The sequence below is a fragment of the Pempheris klunzingeri genome, chromosome 12 (assembly GCF_042242105.1).
Source record: "Pempheris klunzingeri isolate RE-2024b chromosome 12, fPemKlu1.hap1, whole genome shotgun sequence".
NCBI classification, from domain to species: domain Eukaryota; kingdom Metazoa; phylum Chordata; class Actinopteri; order Acropomatiformes; family Pempheridae; genus Pempheris; species Pempheris klunzingeri.
The window spans coordinates 25,719,508-25,742,842 of NC_092023.1; the positions used below are offsets into that span (position 1 = coordinate 25,719,508).

General features: G+C 42.4%; 1 protein-coding gene across 1 annotated transcript; it reads left to right on the forward strand.

The window, feature by feature from the left end:
- The first annotated feature begins 2,869 nt into the window (after positions 1–2,869).
- On the forward strand, positions 2,870–22,710 carry valopa (vertebrate ancient long opsin a). The gene is made up of 5 exons (XM_070840682.1): positions 2,870–3,301; positions 8,400–8,610; positions 16,356–16,473; positions 17,499–17,732; positions 22,237–22,710. The coding sequence occupies exons 1-5, from the start codon at positions 2,938–2,940 to the stop codon at positions 22,471–22,473; spliced, it is 1,164 nt and encodes a 387-aa protein (XP_070696783.1). The 5' UTR covers positions 2,870–2,937; the 3' UTR covers positions 22,474–22,710.
- Positions 22,711–23,335: the final 625 nt, after the last annotated feature.

Genomic DNA, 23,335 nt, shown 5'->3' on the forward strand with positions numbered 1-23,335 from the left:
TTTTAACCAAAACTAGCTGGATCTGCTCTGTTGAGTCTTCTCAAGCAAAGCCCAAGGTTGAACTTGGCAGTGGCACTTCAAAACACCTGCCAAACAAAAAGCAGTCATACAGAGGTCTGGACAGACTGCGCAGGCCATAAATCCTCATTTATGTGATGGTCGCTGAGGTGTGACAAGCTGGCTTCCACAGGAGGGCACTAGATCAAAGACTGGTCAGAGATGGAACAGCAGGAAGATGATTCACCTCCGAGGAAAAGTTGCACACGGACGTGGACTCGACCTTCAAGTTCTCATTCCAAGTATAATAGAGATGACATGTTTGTAAAAGTTGGAATTAATTTGGAACAAATCCTTTATTCCTACTTGGATCTTTGTCTTGTCAACATGCTTCATGATTGGCAACCACATCTCTATTTATGCATAATGCACACCAATGGGCTGGCAAGCTCTTTGATGGCAGGTGCGGTTAACCCTCTTTATGAAGCCACAAGGTGATGAACATCCAAACAATTGTGAGCAATTCAATAAAGTAAAGTGGTGGGTTTTTTTCTGCAAACTTTATATATTTTCCCCAAAAGTTGGTAGTGTGGATGTCTAACATGAGATGATATATGTACCAGATGTCTGTATATTTAACCCTAGAACACTAACCGAACAAGTTAACACCATCACAGGTAACACCATCACTAATGTTGGGTATATTTTACCTGATAAAAAATACTTCTCATCAAAATATATTAAAGTACAACAATACATGGCAAATTGAAGTTCTCTTCTTTTATTTTCACCTATACAAAGTCTCATTAAATGAAAAAAAAACCTATAAAAAGGCTCTAAAATTAGTGAATGAAAAAAAAAAAGACACACAATGAAACAATAAAAATCATGTGATCACCCAACGTTAGTGTTCGAGGGTTAAGATTCAGGTCTGCTGTTTGGAAGCGTGGCCTCTGTGACTGGTTTTACTTTGCTAGTAATAATTTGAATCCCTGTCACCCTGTGACGTTAAAGTGAGTTACCTACACCTGCCATCACAGAGCTTGGCAGCCCACGAGTGTACATACAGGTGTATCTATACATTTCTTAAGCATGTTGACCAGATGAAGATCCAGGTAGGATCAAAACAGTGTCAGTCTCATGAAAAGAAAAGTGGCGTGGAGCAAGTGTGCAGGCATTAACAATCTTCTTGCTGACGCTGCCTTACACCTACGTGATTTGTGTATAATTAATCTCCTTTAACGAATGCGTAGTTCCTCATCCTCTTGAGACTCCTGATCCTTTCCAAACGTCATGCTGAGCCTTTGTGGGCAAAGTATGATTGTACATTTGGTCAAAAGTGGCTAAATGTCAGCAGCAGCTCCTCAGTGGTTCCGGATTAGGCACTGTAACACTCATAACCACCTTAACAGGCCATTATAATTCTTGATGACACAGTTCCTCAGCATGATATACACCAGATATTTTCCTTTTTGTTTGGAAAGAAGCTGTTTTTTGGACAGCTGTGGAAAATGCTGGCAATCGTCTACATAAGAGATTCTCCTTATTTTCCTGAACAGCTAAAACACACTGTAGATGCTCCTCAGTGTGACAGTAGTGTGCTGAGGTTTCAGTTAGTTTCTCTGGACAGTTAGAGCTGCATAAACCTTTAATCTTCGTATTTGTTTCAACGTAAATATCCCCAAATTATTATCGTCATTGTTTCAGAATGTGTGCTCATTGCACAAACTTGGCTGCAGCTGCAAGGTGTGAAGTGAAGAAATCAGTGTATGTTCAGTTCAGTCAGCCCTCCTGAAGAAACACTGTTCATGTGAACACTGGTGAACAAACAATAATGACTGAAGTTCACTTTTACAGTCTGCTTATAGTTCACTCACACACGCTTTTACATTTTCAGATTTTTGGAAGGGTGTCCCTTCTTAAAGCCCATATTTAGCGAGCAGGTGCTTATGCTGGCCTGTGTCTTGCTGGGTGTGTGGTGGGGTGTGGAGTCAGACTAAAGCATCATAGCCCAGCCTGTGGTGTGAGTTGACCTCTTGGTGCCACGTTTAGCTGCCTTTGATTGTAATTATCATTCAGCAGGCAGGCAATACATTCATGTCAGAACTACACTGAAGAGACCTGCTCAGAGCACTAAAGTACATACAAGTTGATTATAAAGCTTGATTGAGTCACTCCACGTTAACTGACCACGCAGGTGTTTAACACATGCCACTTAAAAGTACAGTGTGCAGCTCTTTCTAACTGTACAGGTGCTCTACGGGTGACTAATGAAATGCTGATTGCATGCATGATTGATGCTGGAGGAGGCAAAGCCACTCGATCGCAATTCAGGGAAAGAGAGACTGACTAGGTGTATTGATGATGACTGGTGTGATTATTGGTTGGTAGTCAAAGGACTGAGCAGACTCGATCGCAGCTGCAGGCTCATCAGGGTCCGCAGCGCGCAAAGAAGCGCACATGAAGAGGAGGAGTGGCGCCCCGTCGCCTCTCCTGGAGGGCAGCCGTGATGCCAGAGCCGCCTATATAAGAGCCTCCAAGATGCCACCGATCGGTCATTCATGCACTTGCTGCCAGCGCTTCTCAAGATATCGCCTCTGCGCGCACCGCGCAACGTGTGCGCCTCCACTGCTCCGCTCTCACGGGCAGACCCCACTCTGTCCAACAGTTCAACTCAACACTTCTGGCGGATTCCTCTCTCCCGCGCGCCACCATGCGCATCGGCCACCAAGGATTTCCCCTCAAGAACGTGGTCCAAGAAGAGTCCCAGGGCGCGCAGGATGCTCCGCGGCGCACGCAGAGTGTTTAACGCAGACCGATGAGCGACGCTGTCCAGGAGCGACTCCGCGTGAAGTTGTGAGTGTGAGAAAAAGAGAACAGACGCGCTCTTCTGTCCTGTTAGACTCACCGAGCAAGTAGCCTACACTCTGGGCATGGACAATGGATACTTTAAGTCTGTCAGTGAACGGTGTGTCCTACACTGTGGCAGCTGAACTCGCCACCACTGATGATCCATTCACTGGACCCATCAAGAACATCGCGCCGTGGAACTTCACCGTCCTGGCCGTGCTCATGTTCGTGGTCACCTCGCTGTCTCTGAGCGAAAATTTCCTCGTCATGTTTGTCACTTTCAAGTTCAAACAACTCAGACAGCCCCTGAACTATATTATAGTAAACCTGGCCATCGCTGACTTTCTGGTCTCCCTCACCGGTGGATTAATAAGTTTCCTCACAAACGCCAGAGGTTATTTCTTCCTTGGGAGATGGGCTTGCATCTTGGAGGGGTTCGCTGTTACTTTTTTCGGTAGGTTTCCTTGACTCCCCCCCCCATCATCTCTCTCCTCCTAGCACTTTAATGGCAGGGCAGCATTAGACAACTTCCAGAACTGTAGGTGTCAGTGTCGGAGCTTTTTATACATGACTGTAAAACAGCCGCACATGGCGCATCCTCACACTTCCATTCCCCGACAACATCTGCTCAGAAATTAGAGAGGAAGGGGGAAACTAAAAGTGAAAAAGCAACTACAGTACAGCTGCTGCCAGAGCCAAACAGCCGAGCATCAGTCACTTTGCTCAGTATCTTTTTGAACGTTCATATCTTGAAATTATTGGTCATGTAAAATTCACAGTGTACAGAGCGCAGCAAAAAAAAAAAAAACTCATATTAATATAGGAGTAGTTTGACAATGCATAAGTAAAAAAGTTCCCCAAAATGCAGCAATGTAAAGACAATCTGCAGTATTGGTGGACATTAGTGTGTGCAAAGTAAAAGGTCATTCTAAATTGCCAAGATTAGAAAAAAAATCATAATTTTTCATAGGATTAAGTCACTACAGTGTCTGACTGCAGTCTAGCTGCTGCTCTGGCTCCATGTGTACATTCTAACAGCCAGGAGGATCAGTAGTGAGAGCCAACGGTGAGTCTTTAGGGCAGAATTCAAAGCCACGCTCAGGAGATTCGTCCCTTACTGCCGCGCATGACTTGTCATAAGTTGGTTACCAGCACCGTGACCGCCAATAACATTTAATTAAGGCGGTGGATGGGTTCCGTGGTTTCTCCTGAAGTGTTCCCAAAGTGGGATCCTGGCCGTCTGGCGTGTAGTCTCGCAAGACAGGAAATCAAACTAAAAGAGACTTGATCATTACAGGCAAAGTCAGCTCAGTTATTGGATTTGGATTTAACAAGGTTTGTGCAAACCCATTTCTGCAACTTACAGAGGAGCAACACAGAATGTCTTTATTAGACTGTCAAACTACCAGATTTACTATCAACAAATGAATATCCAGGAGGATATAATGAGTCTGAATATTATCACAATACTTTCACTTGACAAAGTTGAACTTGTGGTGCTTCAATAAGGCAGCGTTGCTCCTTATTACAACATCACATATCTTTGGCAGAGCAGCATTACAGTGTGGGTTTGGTGAGTTCATATAGACCTGAGGTACTGATTCTGATCTAAATCACAAAAGAAGTCCCCAAGACAATGAATAGGATTCTAACATGGTGTGTAGATCTGAATGACAATGGCTATATTGCACGGTGTATCCTGGTGTATTGGGTGCTGTGATGCATTAAATTGCCACACAAAAGAGTCAGATTATTCATGCTTAAGGAGTATAAAAACAATTATTGCAGGGCAAAGAGCACATGGCAACAAAAAACCACTTGACAACAGATTATCAATGATCAATAGGTGTAATCAATAGCCCACTGAAGTGAGGCTTACATCTTTAAGGGGCTTAAGGTGGAAAGCTCCTCTAATTTCAGTCTTGACAGCAGTTTCAGTGATTGACAACGGTTTTGCAAAGGTATCACCTGTGTGTGTGTGTATGTGTGTGTGTTAAAAAGTGCTAAAACTGAGCTAGGTCATCTCCATGAACAAGATGGATGCTCTTTTTAGTGTTCTACGTTACTTTCTGTTTATAATTAACCGCTCTGTGGGGGTGACTTATTACCATAATTAAGGCTCTTTTTTTTTTAGCCCATTAGGAGCAGCTTTATACACCTACTCTGGATAATTCACTCTGCTCAGCTACAGTGCTGCCACTTCACAGTGCAGAGTTGGGATATATTGTCACAAATTAAGAACCGTGGTTACACAATAGGGGGAGTGTTAAGCAGGTAATCCCAGTTTGGATAAATTCCAAATGTGTAGATATAAAGACACCAATGAGATTTCACACTCTGGTGACTGAGGGAATCTAAAAGAGATGCGAATCAGAGACGCCATATAGTGATGATTCCAGGTCCTTGGCTGCGATGGGCACTCAAAAATACTTTGTGAACATACAACATTAATTATCTGAGGAAAGTAATTAGGGCCCCTCTTATAATATTCTTTTTTTTTTGTGCTAAAATCCTCCAGGTAGCGTACCACATCACACCCCTCAGTACAAGCACTGAATGGTCAACCCTGCTTAGCTGCGTTGACAAGTCAGGGAAGGTGGACAGTAGCGGACAGTCTGTCTCAGTTTGTGTGCAGAGCGCCGCCCAGTGCCGTCTGTCCAGACAGTCAACTTCAAAACCAAAGACAGGGTGCCAGAAATAGAACGACAGGCTGGAAGGGGCTGAAAGGACAAAAAGAACAAAGGGCAACAAATTGTTCCCCTTTTTACCAAGAAAGGCAAGTGCCATGTAGCGCCCATGAAAACCCACATAGCTACATTAGCATTTTGTTAATACTATTCTGGCTTAATGATGAAGCCAGTTGCAAACTAGCTACTGTCATAGTCCTTCTGGTTAACCGTCCTATCAGTATTTTCCACTCACCTGCCACCCACCAATCAGCCAATCAGCTACCACCACCTGTTCCACTCACCTGCTCCTCATCACTCATTAAGCCAGTTTTCAAGCCTTCACCACTCACTCACTGCCAGATTGTTCTTTTCTCCTCGATGTGAGACTCTCCAGCACTCACTCTTGGACTGATCGACTGTTGCCGATTCACCTCAGCCTTCTGTGTCTGACCACGAGGTTTGTCCCAGTCTCTCCCGGTTCCTGTCTGCTTGTGGCTCCCCAGCTTTCGGCCGCTTCGATTCCCTGTGCTGGTTTCCCGATCCTCCGCCTGGCTCCTCCGGCTCTCCCTCTGTCTGCTCCCTCCCAGTGCTCACCTGGTTCCGGACCCGCTGCTTCTCCGAGCTCTGCTCCTGCTGCAGTCCTCGCTGTACCACCAGCTCCCACTGAACTGTGCTGTGAGTGTGAGCTCGCCTTCCTTGCTCCGCTCACCGGCTTGCCGATCCAGCTTCACCAGCTGGCGGCCTGGGGCGTCCTTCATACAGACTCTGAACCAGAATGTTCTGAACTGGGTTCACCTGCTTGCTAAGCGCAATTAAAGTGACTTCACTGACGTACTGTGTGCTGCATTTGAGTCTGAAACACTATCACTGCAGTACAATATCACTCTGGTTTTGAACTCGTAGGAAAAATAAGAATGGGCAATCAGGTTCATGGACATGAATGCAAGGTGATTGAACCACTGAAACATGACCCATCTCTGGGTCGTTTTTTCATCTTTCATGTCTGGCTTCAGTTTGCAGGTGTGCATGTGATGCTAAAAACTCTTCCTCAAGCCTCGTACGCCCTCTGTAATTCTGACAGATTGAATTTGGGGCTCTGTGCACCATCAAAGGTCTCTGGGAACGTAAACACTTTGATTCACCTAAAAATATAGTTTCGTGACAGGCAACAGCAAACACGCAGCTCCATCCAGTATGCCAGGGCTTGAAACTTTAGCATCCACAGACGCACTCTGGTGCTTGAAATCCAAAGCAGTGGGCAAATTCCTGACGCTACTTGACATAACTGGCTGAGTGTGTTGGATGCAGCAGTCACCACGAGGGATGGGTATTGACAACCTGCACTAAACTGAAACTAGTATGACACTACAAACACGATGGTTTTATAGAATATGATGCATTGCTGTATATTAAACTACCAAACAGTATGTAAAGTGGTTAAAATTGGTACAACCATAAACATTTACAGCAGTAAGATTTACCTTCAGATATAATAGGAAAACACTGACAGGGAGCATTTTACTGGATTGAGTACTTTTAACACTTTCACTATTTTTCTGAGAAGTAATAGAAATATTGGTAGTAGTGATAAGCAATATTGATAAAATCTTAATGACACCCATCCCTAGTTCCTGCACCAACAAATTCAAAAGTTATTATTTCAGACAATTTAGGGACAGAAACAGAGCTTTACTCGGTTTAGACACAATTCAGAGAGCACCTTTGAACAAATGAAGCTAACAGGAGCTGATGCTGAAAAATAAAATCAGCTGGAAGCAGAAGGTTCCCAAGCAAGGCTTGCTGCTAATGTGGTCACAACTAGTTTGGCAAAAGCAACAAGTGTTTGAAATGCTGCTGACCTAAGACACATGTGGAACAGTATCCTTGACAGACAGCTGACCGAGATAGACAACATTTTCACAAAGGGAGTCTCTGTGGACCTGTTGTGATCACTATCACATGCTGGCTGAGGATGCTGAATTAACAGGATTCACTGAGCCTCTGTGTTAGAAAGTAGCTAATATGCTGCACTGGCCAAACCTTTTATTTATATATATATATATATATATATATATATTGGATATATTGGATGTGTGCTCTTGACCTTTTCCCAATATCTCAACAAAGTACTTTGAATCATCATCTCTCTTACTGTGACTTCTTGTAGTCAGACAGTTTTCCACTGCAGGTCAGATTAAGATGGACCTCAGAGCATCGATTAGTCCAACCTGGTCCTCTTGTCCTGTGAAAAGGCTCACTGGACTGTGATGAGATCGTTTCTGTATTCAGTGCTAAACTCTAAGCCATGAAAATAACAAAGGTAGGTCTGTAGTTTTAGTTATGTTTGCATGGAAGCTAATTTCAACCAGAGTTTATTGTAGCCAAGGTGGTTGACTTCATAAAAACGAAGAGGTCTGCTGTTCTCGGCTGCGTGTTTTTATTCTTTGACTTCCCTTCACTGCTGATGTGTGGAAACGGCTGCTTACGGATTTGCTGTTGTTTGTGAGATGACCGTGGTTAGTGAAGCAACAGTGGTTTAAATGAATGCTATGAGCGATGTGTTACGTGTGCTTTCTGTCTGATGTATGCTCTGTCACGCTGTATGGTAACACCTTTTCAGCTGTTTGGGTTTATGTGAACAGGATGTAATAGAGAGGTTTTTGTCTATATGGTTGTGTACATAGACTGACCTCTAATGGCTGAGCATGTTGTAGAGGCAGTGTTTTGCTGTTACTGCCTTTGTATTGCAGAATGTTGCACAGAAAATTTTCTGTCATTTTCTGTTTGTCTATGTTGTCTAAGTTCTTGTAAGCAACCCATTTTTATACGTACCGAAAATACAATTTCTGCTCCTACATGCTGACGTCCCTCTGTTTGCTTCAGGAATCGTGGCCCTGTGGTCCCTCGCCGTTCTGTCCTTCGAGCGATTCTTCGTGATCTGCCGGCCTCTGGGGAACATCCGACTGCAAGCAAAACACGCGATTGTGGGTCTGCTGTTCGTCTGGACCTTCTCCTTCATCTGGACCTTTCCTCCAGTGCTGGGCTGGAACAGATACACTATAAGCAAGATTGGGACCACTTGTGAGCCCGACTGGTGAGATTATAATTTTCTAATACCTTAGTAATTAGCCAGTTAACACTGTTTTACAGGATCTTAGAGTCCTACCACTAAATTATCTCCATTGCTCAATATCATCACCAAAAGGTGTACCCGAGAAACCTCTTTTGTGATTTGAGTTAAGTGACCATTTAATACTGAATAAGTTAATTATTTTAGTTCATATGGTAATTTGATGCAGAACAAATAGTTTTTGTATTGTAAGTATTCAGAAATGATGGTATGTGAGTTACAGCTGCAGCCTACTGTATGTCCTGGAGCCAACTTGTTTCTCACAACACGCACATGCACCCACAAACACAGTTTTTAATTTTTGAATCCATTCTGAAATCAAGTCCTACTTTCCGAACTCAAACAAAACCAAACTGTAAACCCTAAACTTTAAACCTGACAGAGATGTATGTCTTCACCCCCTTTTTCCTAAACTCTACCATCAGTCCTTTGGCCGAGGTGACGCTGACTGGTTGTTCTCTGTGCACCAGAGATTGTTAAACTCCCCCCAGTATGAGTGGTCAGCAGTAAAGTGAAGGAGGTGTGACCGCCAATGTGAACCAAACACTTTCTAGCTGGCTGTTAAGCACATGTTCTTAGTATACATATACTTCTCACATCGACTGTGGGTATTAACAGCGGCCAGTTCTCCAGACTTGTCAGCTGACGCCTTGTTGAGGAGATCAAAGTGAGCATAAAAGGTGTGAAATTAATTTGGCAGTAAGGCCTCACACATGATGAAGCACTCCTGCTTATGTAACCTGCCACATGTTGGTGCTGTGGTCACTCTCCAGTCTCTGCTGATGCCTCCACTTTGCTTCTTTGATGCCAACTTTTAGTCTTGCTATGGAAGTGCCAGGTGCATCCTTAACTAAAAAGCAGCCCTCACAGCTCTATTCTCTGGTTAGAGAAGGATTTTACTGTCTTTGTGATCAACACATCTGCTGATGTATAATGTCACTGATACTGCGCACTCGTACTAGGGTGGAGTCGTTCTGGTTCTTGGACGACGACATCTCCGACCATGTGTCAGTCTGTGCACTTCTCTGATGGTTTGATCCTCTTAATCAGTTGGTACTCAGTTGGTAGGAGAGACAGAGAAATGTAGTGTGATTGTTTAAAGTGTGTGTGTGTTGGTGGTGGTGGTGGTGGTGGGGGGGTTAGTTACTGGAAAAACAGTTAAGAGGTTTGTTTGGTTAAAATTGCCAGCATCAGTTATTGCAGGGTTTTTCTTAGGATTTGCTGGTAAATTCCCCTGAGATTAAGAATTTGACATCTGGGTAACATTGTCCGTCAATTCTGACTGCGTTTGAGCATCAAGGATCATTGATTTAACCACAGACCAACCCCCCTCGTCTTACCGGATTCTTCTGTCTCTGTGGAAGACGGTCTGCTCGTTGAGTACAATGACTTGATCAGGAATGTTGTCCTAGAGCCAGGCCTCTACAAGGTGGGGGCACAGCAGTCTCTGATTTCCTGTTGCTGGGTTAGTCTGAGACTGTCTTCATCCATTTCATTTTCCTGTGGAAAATGGAGTGGGCATTTAGCAGGAATACTCTGGGTAGTGGTTTGATCTTAGGTCTGAGCTGGATTAGCTTAGCTCTTAGCCCAGCTCTCTTCCTGGGGCAGTGGCAAGGCTTACAGCGGCATTTGGTCTGGAGGGTCTTGGTGTAGGCCAGGACAGTAGATATTGTTGGCAGTGATCCGCTACACTTAATGAAGTCCCTGCACTAAAAAAAGAACGGACAACACTAAACATACAGTGGGTACGGAAAGTATTCAGACCCCTTCACTTTCTCCACATTTTGTTATGTTACAGCCTTATTCCAAAATGGATTAAATTCTTTTTTTTCCCTCATCAATCTACACACAATACCCCATAATGACAAAGTGAAAAAAGTTTTTTAGAAATTTTTGCAAATGTATTAAAAATAAAAAACTGAAATATCACATGTACATAAGTATTCACACCCTTTGCTATGACACTCAAAACTGAGCTCAGGTGCATCCTGTTTCCACTGATCGTCCTTGAGATGTTTCTACAACTTGACTGGAGTCCACCTGTGGTAAATTCAATTGATTGGACTTGATTTGGAAAGGCACACACCTGTCTATATAAGGTCCCACAGCTGACAGTGCATGTCAGAGCAGAAACCAAGCCATGAAGTCAAAGGAACCGTCTGTAGACCTCCCAGACAGGATTGTATGGAGGCACAGATCTGGGGAAGGGTACAGAAACATTTCTGCAGCATTGAAGGTCCCGAAGAGCATAGTGGCCTCCATCATTCGTAAATGGAAGAAGTTCAGAACCACCAGGACTCTTCCTAGAGCCGGCCGCCCGTCCAAACTGAGCAATCGGGGGAGAAGGGCCTTGGTGAGGGAGGTGACCAAGAACCCGATGGTCACTCTGACAGAGCTCCAGCGTTACTCTGAGGAAACGGGAGAACCTTCCAGAAGGACAACCATCTCTGCAGCACTCCACCAATCAGGCCTTTATGGTAGAGTGGCCAGACGGAAGCCTCTCCTCAGTAAAAGGCACATGACAGCCCGCTTGGAGTTTGCCAAAAGGCACCTAAACGACTCTCAGACCATGAGAAACAAGATTCTCTGGTCTGATGAAACCAAGATAGAACTATTTGGCCTGAATGCCAAGCGTCACGTCTGGAGGAAACCAGGCACCGCTCATCACCTGGCAAATACCATCCCTACGGTGAAGCATGGTGGTGGCAGCATCATGCTGTGGGGATGTTTTTCAGCAGCAGGAACTGGGAGACTAGTCAGGACAGAGGGAAAGATGAATGCAGCAAAGTACAGAGACATCCTGGATGAAAACCTGCTCCAGAGCGCTCAGGATCTCAGACTGATGAGGAAAAAAAAGAATTTAATCCATTTTGGAATAAGGCTGTAACATAACAAAATGTGGAAAAGGTCTGAATACTTTCCGTACCCACTGTACATGTAGCAGAGTTTGATGGAGTTACTGGCTGCTGTGTCTAGTTGCACCACCATCTTGTCCTAAATATCATCCATGGTGGCTGGATGAAGTTGATGAGAGCGTTGAGAATGATCCATAAGTTCAGTTGTGGGCTGTAAAATTATTGATTGCAGTAGCTTTAAAGTAAAAAGTAAATGATTCATTTATACAAGACTTGAACATTGTAGCAGCCTTTGTTGTGGCTTTAACGTAAGTTGTCACAGCTTTAAACTAACTCCTAACCTTAAAACCTGAATCTAACCTCACGCTAACCCTGGTCATTCAACCCAACCTTTAGCCCAGATATAACCCAGGTTTCTCACCACACACCTCTTACACAAGCAGATAAAGATCATAGACATTCTACAGTCAGATCTACATTGCTGCTTCAGCCGTATTACCTCACACTGTCTGAATGCATCTCATAGAAAAAGTCATGAAACAGGTCAGCGCTGACCTTGGCCCTCAGGGTGCCATCTGGGTAATGCTATTTAGCTGCTTTGATCAAAGGCGTGCAGATGGGGGGCTGAGTGTATGCCTCAAGCCCTTTAAGGGAACCATTGCTTAGATGGAGAACAGGGGGAATGAATGGTTCAGACAATACAATTAAGACATCACAGTATGGAGTTACCCAGCGCATAGATGGCTGGCTGGATACAGCATGAGTTCTGTCAGAAAACATTTATTTAACAGCAGGAGTGTGAAGAGCACAGGTGTTCGAGGTCCAGAATGTTGCCACATGCACAGCCTGATGCATTTTAAAAGCCTCATTTATGTGAATCTTTTTATCTCTGGATACGTGCAAATATTCTGCTTTGGACGGCTGCTGAATGTTAAAAAGCATACATGCAAGGCTTTGAAGGATTGTGCAGGAGAAGTTGGTGTCGTGGATTGTCAATAGCTGGCGGCATCCTTGGTGACGCTTTGGAATACAATCTACCACCAATATACCGTTGACTTTCTTTCAAATCCCTTCCAGTGCTCAGGTATTGTGCCAGACATTTCTCACAAAGACACACACATATGGAGTTTCCTAGCTCATATCCCTGGACTCACTGGGAAATTTTCCATTTACAGCAAATTAATAACCCTCTACCCTGCCCTCATTACAGAGTCCTTTTGTGGGACGTTGGCCTGCTGCTCAGCTTCTCTATTAAGTGATGAATGCATAGACACTAGCATGCAATATGTTCATAACTAGCATAATCAAGAAAGTGAGGAAGTGTTAAAGTGAGATTTTACACAGCTGAGCTGCATTGTAGTGAATGAATAAAAGGTTGTGCACCTAAAAGATACAACTGTCATCATTTTCTTAATCTACTTTGTTTAAAGATTTAAACATTTCATATTTTGGTGTCTCCCAGTGGTATCAAAAACACCTTTCAGAACTCAATGTTGCTAACTTAACTTTCAAATGTAAACCAAGCTCCCCAGTTTAAATGAGGAGATTAACTCTGACAGTGGAGCAGGCTGTCGGTGAGAAGGGGCACACCAGCGCGTGGTGGGAAGTCTGATTCTTTTAACTAATTAGATTTTTTGGGATTGTTTGACATAGTCGGCTGGACCGGTTCATGTGATACACCTCATCAAAAATCACAGTTTGGCTGGCACTCAGATGACTTAAATGCTGTGTGTACAGAAAGAGCTCATTAAGTCACTGAATCTCAACTTATGTTGGCTTCAGTAAGAAAACATGGAGCTGCTGTGGAAACGGTTTCTGCTTCATCTGTTTCAGTCCATCAGTGGGAAGTTACTGATTCACTGCAATTAATACATTTCAGTTCAGTCCAGAGACCCAGTTGGTTAAGTCCCATGGCTTTGGTGACCTCTGGTGTCATACACCTGAATTTTTTTGACATCTTATTGAATCGAGTGAATAAATGCAACTAAATACTTCTACAGCCCAGAGATGTTCAGAGAATGGAGGGTCTTTTTCTGCATGTGCCACTGACCATAGAAACAAACCCAATGGCATGATGTTGACACTGGAGTAGATTATGTAAGCAACAATGATTTTATTGATTCAAAAATGATTCAGAGCTGCGTCCATAGCAACAGTCTGTTATACAGAAATAACAGACCATAGAACGCCACAATTGACCATCAGAATCGAGTATTCAGCAAAGCCCTGTCGTCAGTTTGCATAACCCTACAGGTGGCAGGTGTGGAGAGTCCAGGCACAGCAGAAGGGTGCAGCACTTAAAAATTAGCAAGACATTAATATTTTCATGCCCTGTCTTCAGGGGGAGTGAATGAAGGGAGACATTAATGATTCACGTGTCTCAGAGTTGTACATTTGTCCTACAATCTTTAAGGGATTACAGATATTTTCAGTTTCAGGGCCCAGAAATTCTGCCTTTTGTGAATTTGCACTTAACAAATACACAAGTGTGCTGTGTCTTTTAACAACAGCATGGCCAGTCGCCTGGATCACTAGTTTTGTTCAAAAAAAGCAATTTAAAGGAACTGAAAAAATGTTTTATTCATTATTAATTAATTATTTATTCATTAATTTATTAGTAATGTATTTTCAGTTATTAGTATTTTGCAATTGACCATAAATTAATTAGGTATCATGTGTGAATTGTCCCGCCACACACATACACACACACACACACCACTTTGTCAGGTAGTTCCTAGTTCACATTAATTCACATTAATCTAGAGTTTGCTTCCTTTGACGTTGGTAGGTATTATTATGGAAATTATACAATTACACTAAATCAGTGGCCTGCAGGCCCCTAATTGTGTCACAGATTTGTCTCAGCTGTGAAATTTCCCTTTTAACTGAGGCGCAAATGAGGTGCAAAACTGTCATCTTTCTCTCCAGCCAGATAAAAGCCTCTGAATGTCAAAATGACATTTCACAGGCGGCTCAAAGTGACACCTTAAAAGGACGCCCAAGTGTTATCAAACAAATAGTTTGCCATGTTTTTGGCTGTATGCAACAATCTGTCTATCAGAGAAGCTCACAAGTCATTTTTTGCAGGTCCGAGTCACGTCTCAAGTCTCTTATGGTTGTAATCTGCTACAAACCATCTGCTCTTACGCTGTACATCACATCTATGGAATTACTGTATTATCATCACTGGTTTATCTATTAGACTATAATAGGAGCATTGATAAGGTGATAAGGTTGGTGTATGATCACGTTGAACAGGCCATGCAGTGCAATATGAAAAAACACATAATGAAAGCTTTCCTATAAGCTTTGTAACTGTACTTTGCCTTGTAACATGAACACACAGCTACAGTAAACTAAGTATTGAGATCCAACCTAAAGGAAAAAAGACTTGCTTGTCTGTTGCTGAATCAAAATTGGCGACAGACTTTGCCCTGTATTGTGCAGGCTCATTGAACAAATACAGAAACTGTTGCACCTCACACTGTATTATGTTATGTAGCATAATTAATATCCTTCCAATTAGTGCAAACAAATCACACTGTGGAGTACAACAGTGGCACTGGCCTCCAACTAATGAGAGCTTATAATCTACAGTAAATTAACACATCCCCGTAGCCTCCCAAACCCAGTGTGATGCTAACCTAATACGCCTGTATGTTAAATGCTCAACCATAAACCTGTAATCTGCCTGTAGCAGACCTTAATAACTAGCGTGGTCCTCCTCTCGGTTTAACGGTAGCCAGAAGATGGTAACAGCGGAATGTGGATGATTTAAATTACTAGTTTTATAGTCACGGCAAAGTCAGCACAGCAAGCAAACAAACTCAGCTTCTTCAAATATCCAGTGAACGCAACAAACCTAGAGGCATGCTAATATTAGGTAGCTGATTCTGAGCTAAACATCTATGCTAAACACAGGTGCTAACAGTAACTCTCACTTTATCAAGCGATTGATCCATCCAGGTGCCTTTTTCTGGCACATATCAAAATTTGAAGCGGGCGATCCAGAATCCTTTATTTTGATGCTGCCAGTGTTGCATTTAGTAACATTTCATGTGAAGAAGGGATCATGGCCAAAAAGTTAGGACAAATGGCACAGCAGCTGCAGGATTGCCCACCATCTGTGGCCACGGCAACAGATGCTTCAGGTTGTGCATGATAATAAGGGAGGGAATGTCACTCAGCTCGTCGGGAGTCTCCTTCATGTTAATGCGTTAAGAAAAACAAAAAGTAATATGAAGACTGTTCACGAGTCCCAAATCTGAGTCTGAGTCAAGTCTCAGGTCTTTTAGTCTCCAGTTCAGTCCTGAGTCACTCACTCGAGTACGTCCTCTGATCTCATCACATTTACTTTACAACATGTTTTTTCATGCTATGGTCAATTTTTGTCTTTTTGGCTATTTTGCTTCAATGACATTTTGTTTCCCTGACATCCAAACATCCACACATCCACACTTGGGTGTTTATTTAACTACACTTTGTATTTGTCTGAACATTGCTCCTAAATGTATATCTTTAAGGGCTGTTTTCTCAAAGTGATTTTTTTTTTACTCTCCACTCTAACCTTGACCCTGGCTTTATCCAGTGTTCAGATCTCTGTTCTGGAAATGTTTGCAAATTAGAAAATGCAGGTCTTAATGTAATTAATCAACTTGGGAAGTTTCACGACGATATCTATTATTCTTTTTCATCCAATTCACCTGTACTGACTCCTCTAAAACAAAAATATGATTTGTTAAAAACTATGTTTTAATGGTTCTGGTCAGGTTTATATGTGAGGTTTCTATCCAGCTCATGAATAAAGCTCATGAAATGTGAATTTAAACGTTTTTGCTCTTTGCCTCTGAACAGGTATTCAACCGACATGATAGATCACAGCTACATCATCACTTTCTTCACCACCTGCTTCATTCTGCCTCTGGGAGTTATATTCTTCTGCTATGGAAAGCTCCTGCGGAAGCTCAGGAAGGTCTGTATGAGTTCTAACATGACACACATGGAAATCATTAATTTATGAAATTCACTTTATACATGCAGCTCAGTCTTTTAGTCATCTTAAAGATGTTTGTAAAACTGTGGCTGTATCTCCCATGCTTAGAGAGAACATGGCCATGGTGGCTGATGTGAGATTGCATAGAGCTAAAAATAATTACTTTCTATATAAGTTTCTATCTCAACAGAGACCAGAAGGAAAGATGAGAATAATAATTACAGGGATGAAGTTACACTGCTGAAAGTATTACACTGATTTTTTTATGACACGTCTTTGCTGCTGACCTCTGATGTAAGCTCTTCCATGACTGAAGGTAGACAAAAGGCTAGTAAAACTTGCGATAATGCTCATTTTGTAATATGGTGCACTTAAAGTAAAGTTGCTATCATGTGAATATTGTGGATTTGAAATGTGAAAACTTTTCTCCATTTTGATTCTTCATGCATGCAGACAAAAGAGCATCCTAAAGGCCACAGATTGGAGGCATTATGCAAGACTAAAAGACCATTTCATGGTAGTTGCACTTGAGGTTGGATTGCCAATTTAGCAAAACGGAAAACCTCTCTTTGATATGGGCCCACTAACAAAGTTTTGGTGACCTAAAATAAATAGTGCATTAGTGGAAGGAGAGGTGTTATAAGGGCTACATCAGTAACATGTCAAATGTGCCCTGTGGATTTTCATTTTGTTGGAGTAAATTCATTCTTCATTTGTGATGGTAATATATCTGGGAGACCATGTCATTAGTGTCCTCCCTGAAAAACAGAAATCGTTTAGTATGGCCAGTTACTGTCTCATCATCATCATCATCAAAGTCTCCAAATTATGGTGAAACTCAGATTCAGTTTTTCCTTCAGGATGAAAATATTCTAATTTCAAAAATTAGAAATGCTGGATGTTGGGTATTGGTTTTGGTACGAGTCTTTAAAAAAACATATTTGTTCATATTCTAAAATGACAAAGCACTGTACAGCTTAGTCCTGGTTGTCTGTCTCCACCAGGTATCTCATGGTCGTCTGGCCACTGCCAGGAAGCCAGAGCGACAGGTGACCCGTATGGTCGTGGTGATGATCGTGGCATTCATGGTGGGCTGGACACCGTACGCAGCCTTCTCCATACTGGTCACAGCTCATCCAACCATCGAGCTTGACGCCAGGCTGGCTTCCATCCCTGCCTTCTTTTCCAAGACAGCTGCTGTCTACAACCCAATCATCTATGTCTTCATGAACAAACAGGTACCTGAGAGTTTTCATGCTAGAAAAGAATACTACATGATTCGGGCGTTTCCATCATACTTGGAACATTCTAGTAATTCTGTGCTCAGTACAGTACTAGTTATAGCAGCGTAGAGGGTGCCACCGTTGAGACATGTCACTGTACGAAGCAGATCAAAGCTGCTGCAGATTACTGAGATGCTTTTTCTGTTGTTGCTGGGTGTTAGCCTGTCTCTCAATAATGCATGATGTATGAATAAATGAAATAGGAAATCCAGAGAGGACAATTGTCCGAGCGTGGCTCTGTTAAAATATACATTAGCCACCCATGGTATGCTTGTGAAAGGGCTAATGCCGACATTTCTTCATGCCACTTATTTTGGTTCTTTTTTCTCATTGTAAGTGAGTCCCTCTCTCTGGGTAATCATTATTGATCTACTCATATTGAGCAGATGACAGCCATTAGAAAAAAGTGATGTAGTGCAACTCTTTAACATAACAAAGCATTTTGGTTAAAATTCCCGTCCACACAGCAAATTTCCACCATCTTTGATTTTCTGTATTGCATGCTGACTTGCCTCATGTGATGACTACTGAGTGATTCATAGTGTTCGTCCAAAGATCCGAATCACTGGGTTTAAGGACTTATTCATTGACAAATGTGTAAATGTGACGGGCTAACAGGACTCTAAATTGCTTTATTTATTTATGGCAGTTTTGCTCAGGCAGTGGTAATTGACTGTACAACTGCAGCTTGAGTGTTTCCATCCAGGCCATGTCCAATTAGATCAAGACTATTTTTAACACAAATTAATTTAACTCACCTTATTTACTTCTTGACTGTGATGTGCTTAAAGTAAGCATGCTGTTATGTGAATCATGTGGTGTAAAATGTTGATTATGTCAATATGTGGCTTTTATTAAGGGATAGCAAAAGGCTCTTTGTTGATGGTTGCACCGGCAACTGTCTTTTTCGTCACGGTGCTTAACTTTATTTTCTACTGGTGACTATAAGCTGTGTAGGACAATTGTGATGAAGTTTGTATAATATGATCATGTGCTGTATGTGTCTGCAAACAGTTGCATCTGATTCTACAGCAAAACCGGTGCTGTGTGCAGAAACAGACCTGTGTCTGTAAGCAAAACACTGACGCCCTGCAGGCCTCACTGCTCCCAGAGTGCTGGACACACCAACTGCAGTTCTTTTGCATCTCTGGTAAACATGAGCATGCTGTGTACAATTTACAGATGCTATATCAGTGTCCTACAATTCTTTAACAACGTTTTCATGTTAACATGTAGTCCATCCTGTTGTCTGAGGCAAGTTTTTACTGTACATGACAGGTTTTAGCTTTTCATTAAGGTTCTACACATGTCAGCCAGTAGAGTGAACATTAAAACGTCAAGACCATTTATGACAAACATGACTATATATGAGACTTAGACCTAGAGCACAATTTAAAGTAATCTATTTTCAGAGAGGGGAATAGAAGGCCAACTTTACATATATGTGCTCGGCACAAAGCCTTGATCAGACCTCCTCTGCCAAGGAACTGCAAGCAGTGTCTATGTCCATCTGATTGCCCCAATTCTGAGCTGCACTGGCTGTTTAAATGGGTCAACCAGTGTATCCACTAAGACATTGATTGGATGTAAATAAGGACAGCAGGCATACGGCAGATTCTGGTTTGAGCAGAGCTTCCACGGCTTCAGCCAAATTGCTTGTGCTTACAGAAGTCCGCTGATCTCTAGTACTTGATTGTGAGAGCTCTGTCTCTCTCTCCATCTCTCTGAGTTACATAACAAGGGGAGATGAGCCAGAGTCTCAGGGGATTTCCACGATACATGGCTACTGCTCCTTGGAATAGTAATTTAAGGAGGAGACAGACTTCCAGAACCCCTCAGGCCAAAGGGTCGAAGGGGAAAAACATATTGATTTATCACTTCCACTAGTATTATATTATTATAATCCATTTTGCACGAGGCATGCACGGACGTTGGTCACACTGCTTGATCAATAGGAGATTTAACAATAAAACATATGAAAATGAGGTCTGAACTGTTTTGACAAGATACACTTTGATTTAAAGTAATAAATGTATGTTTTGCCCACTGGGATCCTGATATGAGCTGGAAAATGTGTTGATCGACTTTGACAAATGCACTTTGTCTCCTCCTGTGAAACTGCAAGCTGTTGTTGTCACTCTAACTTACTTTTCATACTCACATTTTGCCAGATGATTTAGGTAATCAAACAAACGACCTTTGGGATCACAAATGGACTAGGCTTACAGATGAAAGGAACATAGGCCATTTCAACAGAGCTTCAGCTTCACATAAAAGATCATTGTTGTGTTAACTACACTGATGCAAACTGTGTATTCAGGCTTTAACAAAATTGTGGGTACTGAACAATTATTCCAACTTTATGGGCAACAGAGTATTTGTGTATTTGTAGTATTTGTATTTGATAAGTGGGGGTGTTAGAGAGCTCAAGGGTTTCATTGAAAGCAAATGTGAAATACAGGTTTGGAGTATGATGGGATTGTAAATATTTCTCTTGACAAACGGACCAATGCCTCTGGGCGGGTGGCTGCTGTAGGAAGGAGACATATGGGCTCAAAACATTATGAACTCAATGCCTGTGACCTTGGATATTTTTCACAAGATGAAAAGGTACAATACACTTTACGTAGGCACTCAGTGCTCTTTGAACAACGGAAAGGTTGAATCAATTTGAAGGTTGAAGTAATCTACATTCTCAAAGCAAAGTGGTATGGCTGTAATCACTTAGCAACCTATGGATGATATGCTTTGACATCACTTTTTCTCATGTAAACTCTCAATTGCACTCAACCTGCATTCAATGAACGTGAACAGCTACAATACAAGAAAGAAAAGAATCAAAGATCAAGGACAGACACCCCAAATGGAAGTGATCCACAGGAAGTCTGCAGAGTGACATACAGTCAGAAAGTTTTCTAATATCTATGAGGCTTAAGAAGTTCACTATCAAAGCTGCACTAAATATTTTCTATCAGTAATGGAAAAAAAATTACTAATAATTATAATTATTAATAATTATGCCCTAGGAAGTTGCTCTTGATTTACGCTCATCAGTTTTGCCTGCAGACAAAGCTTGGCAGCTCAATGAAAAGGCTGTGATTACAAAGTGGGATAGGCGCTCGGCAGGAGGCTCACAGTGGGTTCATCAGAGTACTGTGTAAGTTATTCTGTGAACATAGCCACATAGTGTCCCTGTATGGAAAAAAAAAAATAAATAATTCAAAGAACAGTTTTTTTAACTGTTGCAGCATCAGAGTTGATCCCACAGATGTGTACTGTAAACTAACATTTAAATCCAATAATTCCACAGACTGTGCTGCTCTGCCCAGTAACGATGGCAGACCAGGCAAACATTTTATCTTTTAGGTTTGTGAGACAATGAAAATGACTTTGAAGATATGACACGCTGCTGGATGACAGGTTAACATTACGTTTGCGTAGGGAAAGCTGTGTGACCAAACCACAGAGCATCATGTGCAGTGGTGCTGGATAGCACCAAACAACAGACACAGAAAGTTAGCAACTAGCTGGTGAACGTAGTGGAACATTTAGATGTTTCTCTCAGGAGTTGGTGGATACCAAAACTGAGCAAAAAGGAAAGAATTGCTACATGCCTGCTGGATGTGAAAATAGACCGTTGTTTGCTAACATATCTGCCTTAACAACATTATTAGGTATTATAAGGTCAAACTGTATGTTAGTATTTTACACTGCACCAGTTTTTGACACCTGCATCACTTTTCCTTTCAAATGACAGTGATGAAGTTGGGGAGCAGTGTTGCACAAGAGCTGATGTAAAGGTCCCAGAGCGAACAAAGCCATAGACTGCATCATTGCAGCTCTGTGCTTTGTTCATGACATTAGAGGGTAACAGAGGCGTTATTTGAAAGGATTACTGGTTTGAGGGTGCAGTTAGGAGGCTTGCATGTTAAATTAGACAGGTCATTAAGGGTCAGGAATCATGATTTCTCCCCAGGCCTTCAGAGAGTACACTAAAAAAAGGTCAGTTAGTGTTTTTAGATTTAAAGTAATGTGGAAACCAATGATTGTGGGGCTATTAGTGGCTATGTTCTTCCAAGAAAAACTAGTGACAAGACCATCATTATCACCGTCATTGTGCCCTTGTGTGTGTCGTGGAAGGCAATGCAGATGTTGCATTGTTGTGTAATACAGTGACTGATGGTCTTTGATTATTAGCAATAGAAATGTGTGACAACTAAAAAATGTATTCTGGAATTGATTGAACTGATTTTACACACAATGGGCCAAAAAAGTGCATGTAGGTGTAGTGTTGAAATTTAGACCGAGCCAGAGGAGCAGTTTCCCCCTCTGCTTCTAGTCTTTAAGCCAAGCTAAACTGAGCGTGGTATCGCTCCTAGAGACAGGGCCCCTAAAGCACTGTGATTGCAAATAATTAAAATAAAGCAAACCGCTTGTAATTCTCTTGTTTTCTGTCCAGTTTCGGAAGTGCCTAATCCAGCTCTTCACCGGCATGGGGACCATCCCAGAGAGCAACATGAACCAGACCTCAGAGCGACCTGGAATTACTGCAGAGAGTCAAACAGGAGAAATGTCAGCCATTGCGGCCCGCATCCCCGTGGGCGGCACTGCATCGCCCAGGTCTGACGATTCTCCAACTGACTGCGGCTCGTTCGCCCAGCTGCCCATCCCAGAGAACAAAGTGTGTCCAATGTAATGGTAAACCTCATCCCAATAGGTGTTGTCTTACAGCCCTCTGAACCCCAGAGTCCATAACCGTCTGTATTCTAGATACAGTGTGTTTCAGAACGTGTTTGGACAACGACAGAACTTTAAATCTTTGGTTGAGTTCTTGTGGAAATGGAGGTTGCATTGTGAGGAACAGAGAGTCGCCGTCTGAAGGTTTTTCATAGTTGAGGATTCTAACGCTTTTTTTACATTTCACTAATAAAAGTAATTGAGGACAGACACAAAACATCAAAAACTAGGAAAGGTTTTGGGCTTCAATATGTTTGGGTAGTTTGTTCAATATTTGATTTGAAGAACAACAGACGGGACAAAAAAGAACTTGACAGACAGAAATGCTCAGAACTTCAGCCGGTAGACATCTTGTAAATATTTGCTTGCTGGACACTCCTCTATCTAATATCTTAGATGATCGTCTCTTGATCATTGCACACCTGCAAGCGTGTCACATTAGAGGACACTTGGTTCCATTCGGCAGCGCCGGCCTTCATATCCCAATGAGAAAAAGAAACCGCTAAAATCGAAGACCTTGACATCAGTCAGTTGAGGGCTAGCCAGTGTTTTTCAAATACCACAATGCATCCAGCCTTTCATCTCATCCTCGCCTTCTCCTTTGAAGCCCTGTGATGGCGTCTGTAGAGAAAGCGTTGTTTTTCTATGCTGTTTCAGTGCTTTGCTTGGCAGCGCATTTTCCTTCATCTCCGCTCGTCAAGAGGACAGAGCAGTCTTCTGAATTTGGATACTTCTACTTTGGCTCATCCCCACACACTAGTTTGGGTCAAAGCTTTCATCTTTAGTGAAGATGGTCAATGGGACTTGGGGAAGCCGGTCTC

What these genes read in the sequence shown, in the direction of transcription:
- valopa (XM_070840682.1), top strand. Translation starts at nt 2,938, where the DNA reads ATGGATACTTTAAGTCTGTCAGTGAACGGTGTGTCCTACACTGTGGCA. An exon ending in GTTCGCTGTTACTTTTTTCG is followed by an intron (nt 3,302 to 8,399) that starts GTAGGTTTCCTT and finishes TGTTTGCTTCAG; the next exon opens with GAATCGTGGCCCTGTGGTCC. An exon ending in ACCACTTGTGAGCCCGACTG is followed by an intron (nt 8,611 to 16,355) that starts GTGAGATTATAA and finishes GCCTCTGAACAG; the next exon opens with GTATTCAACCGACATGATAG.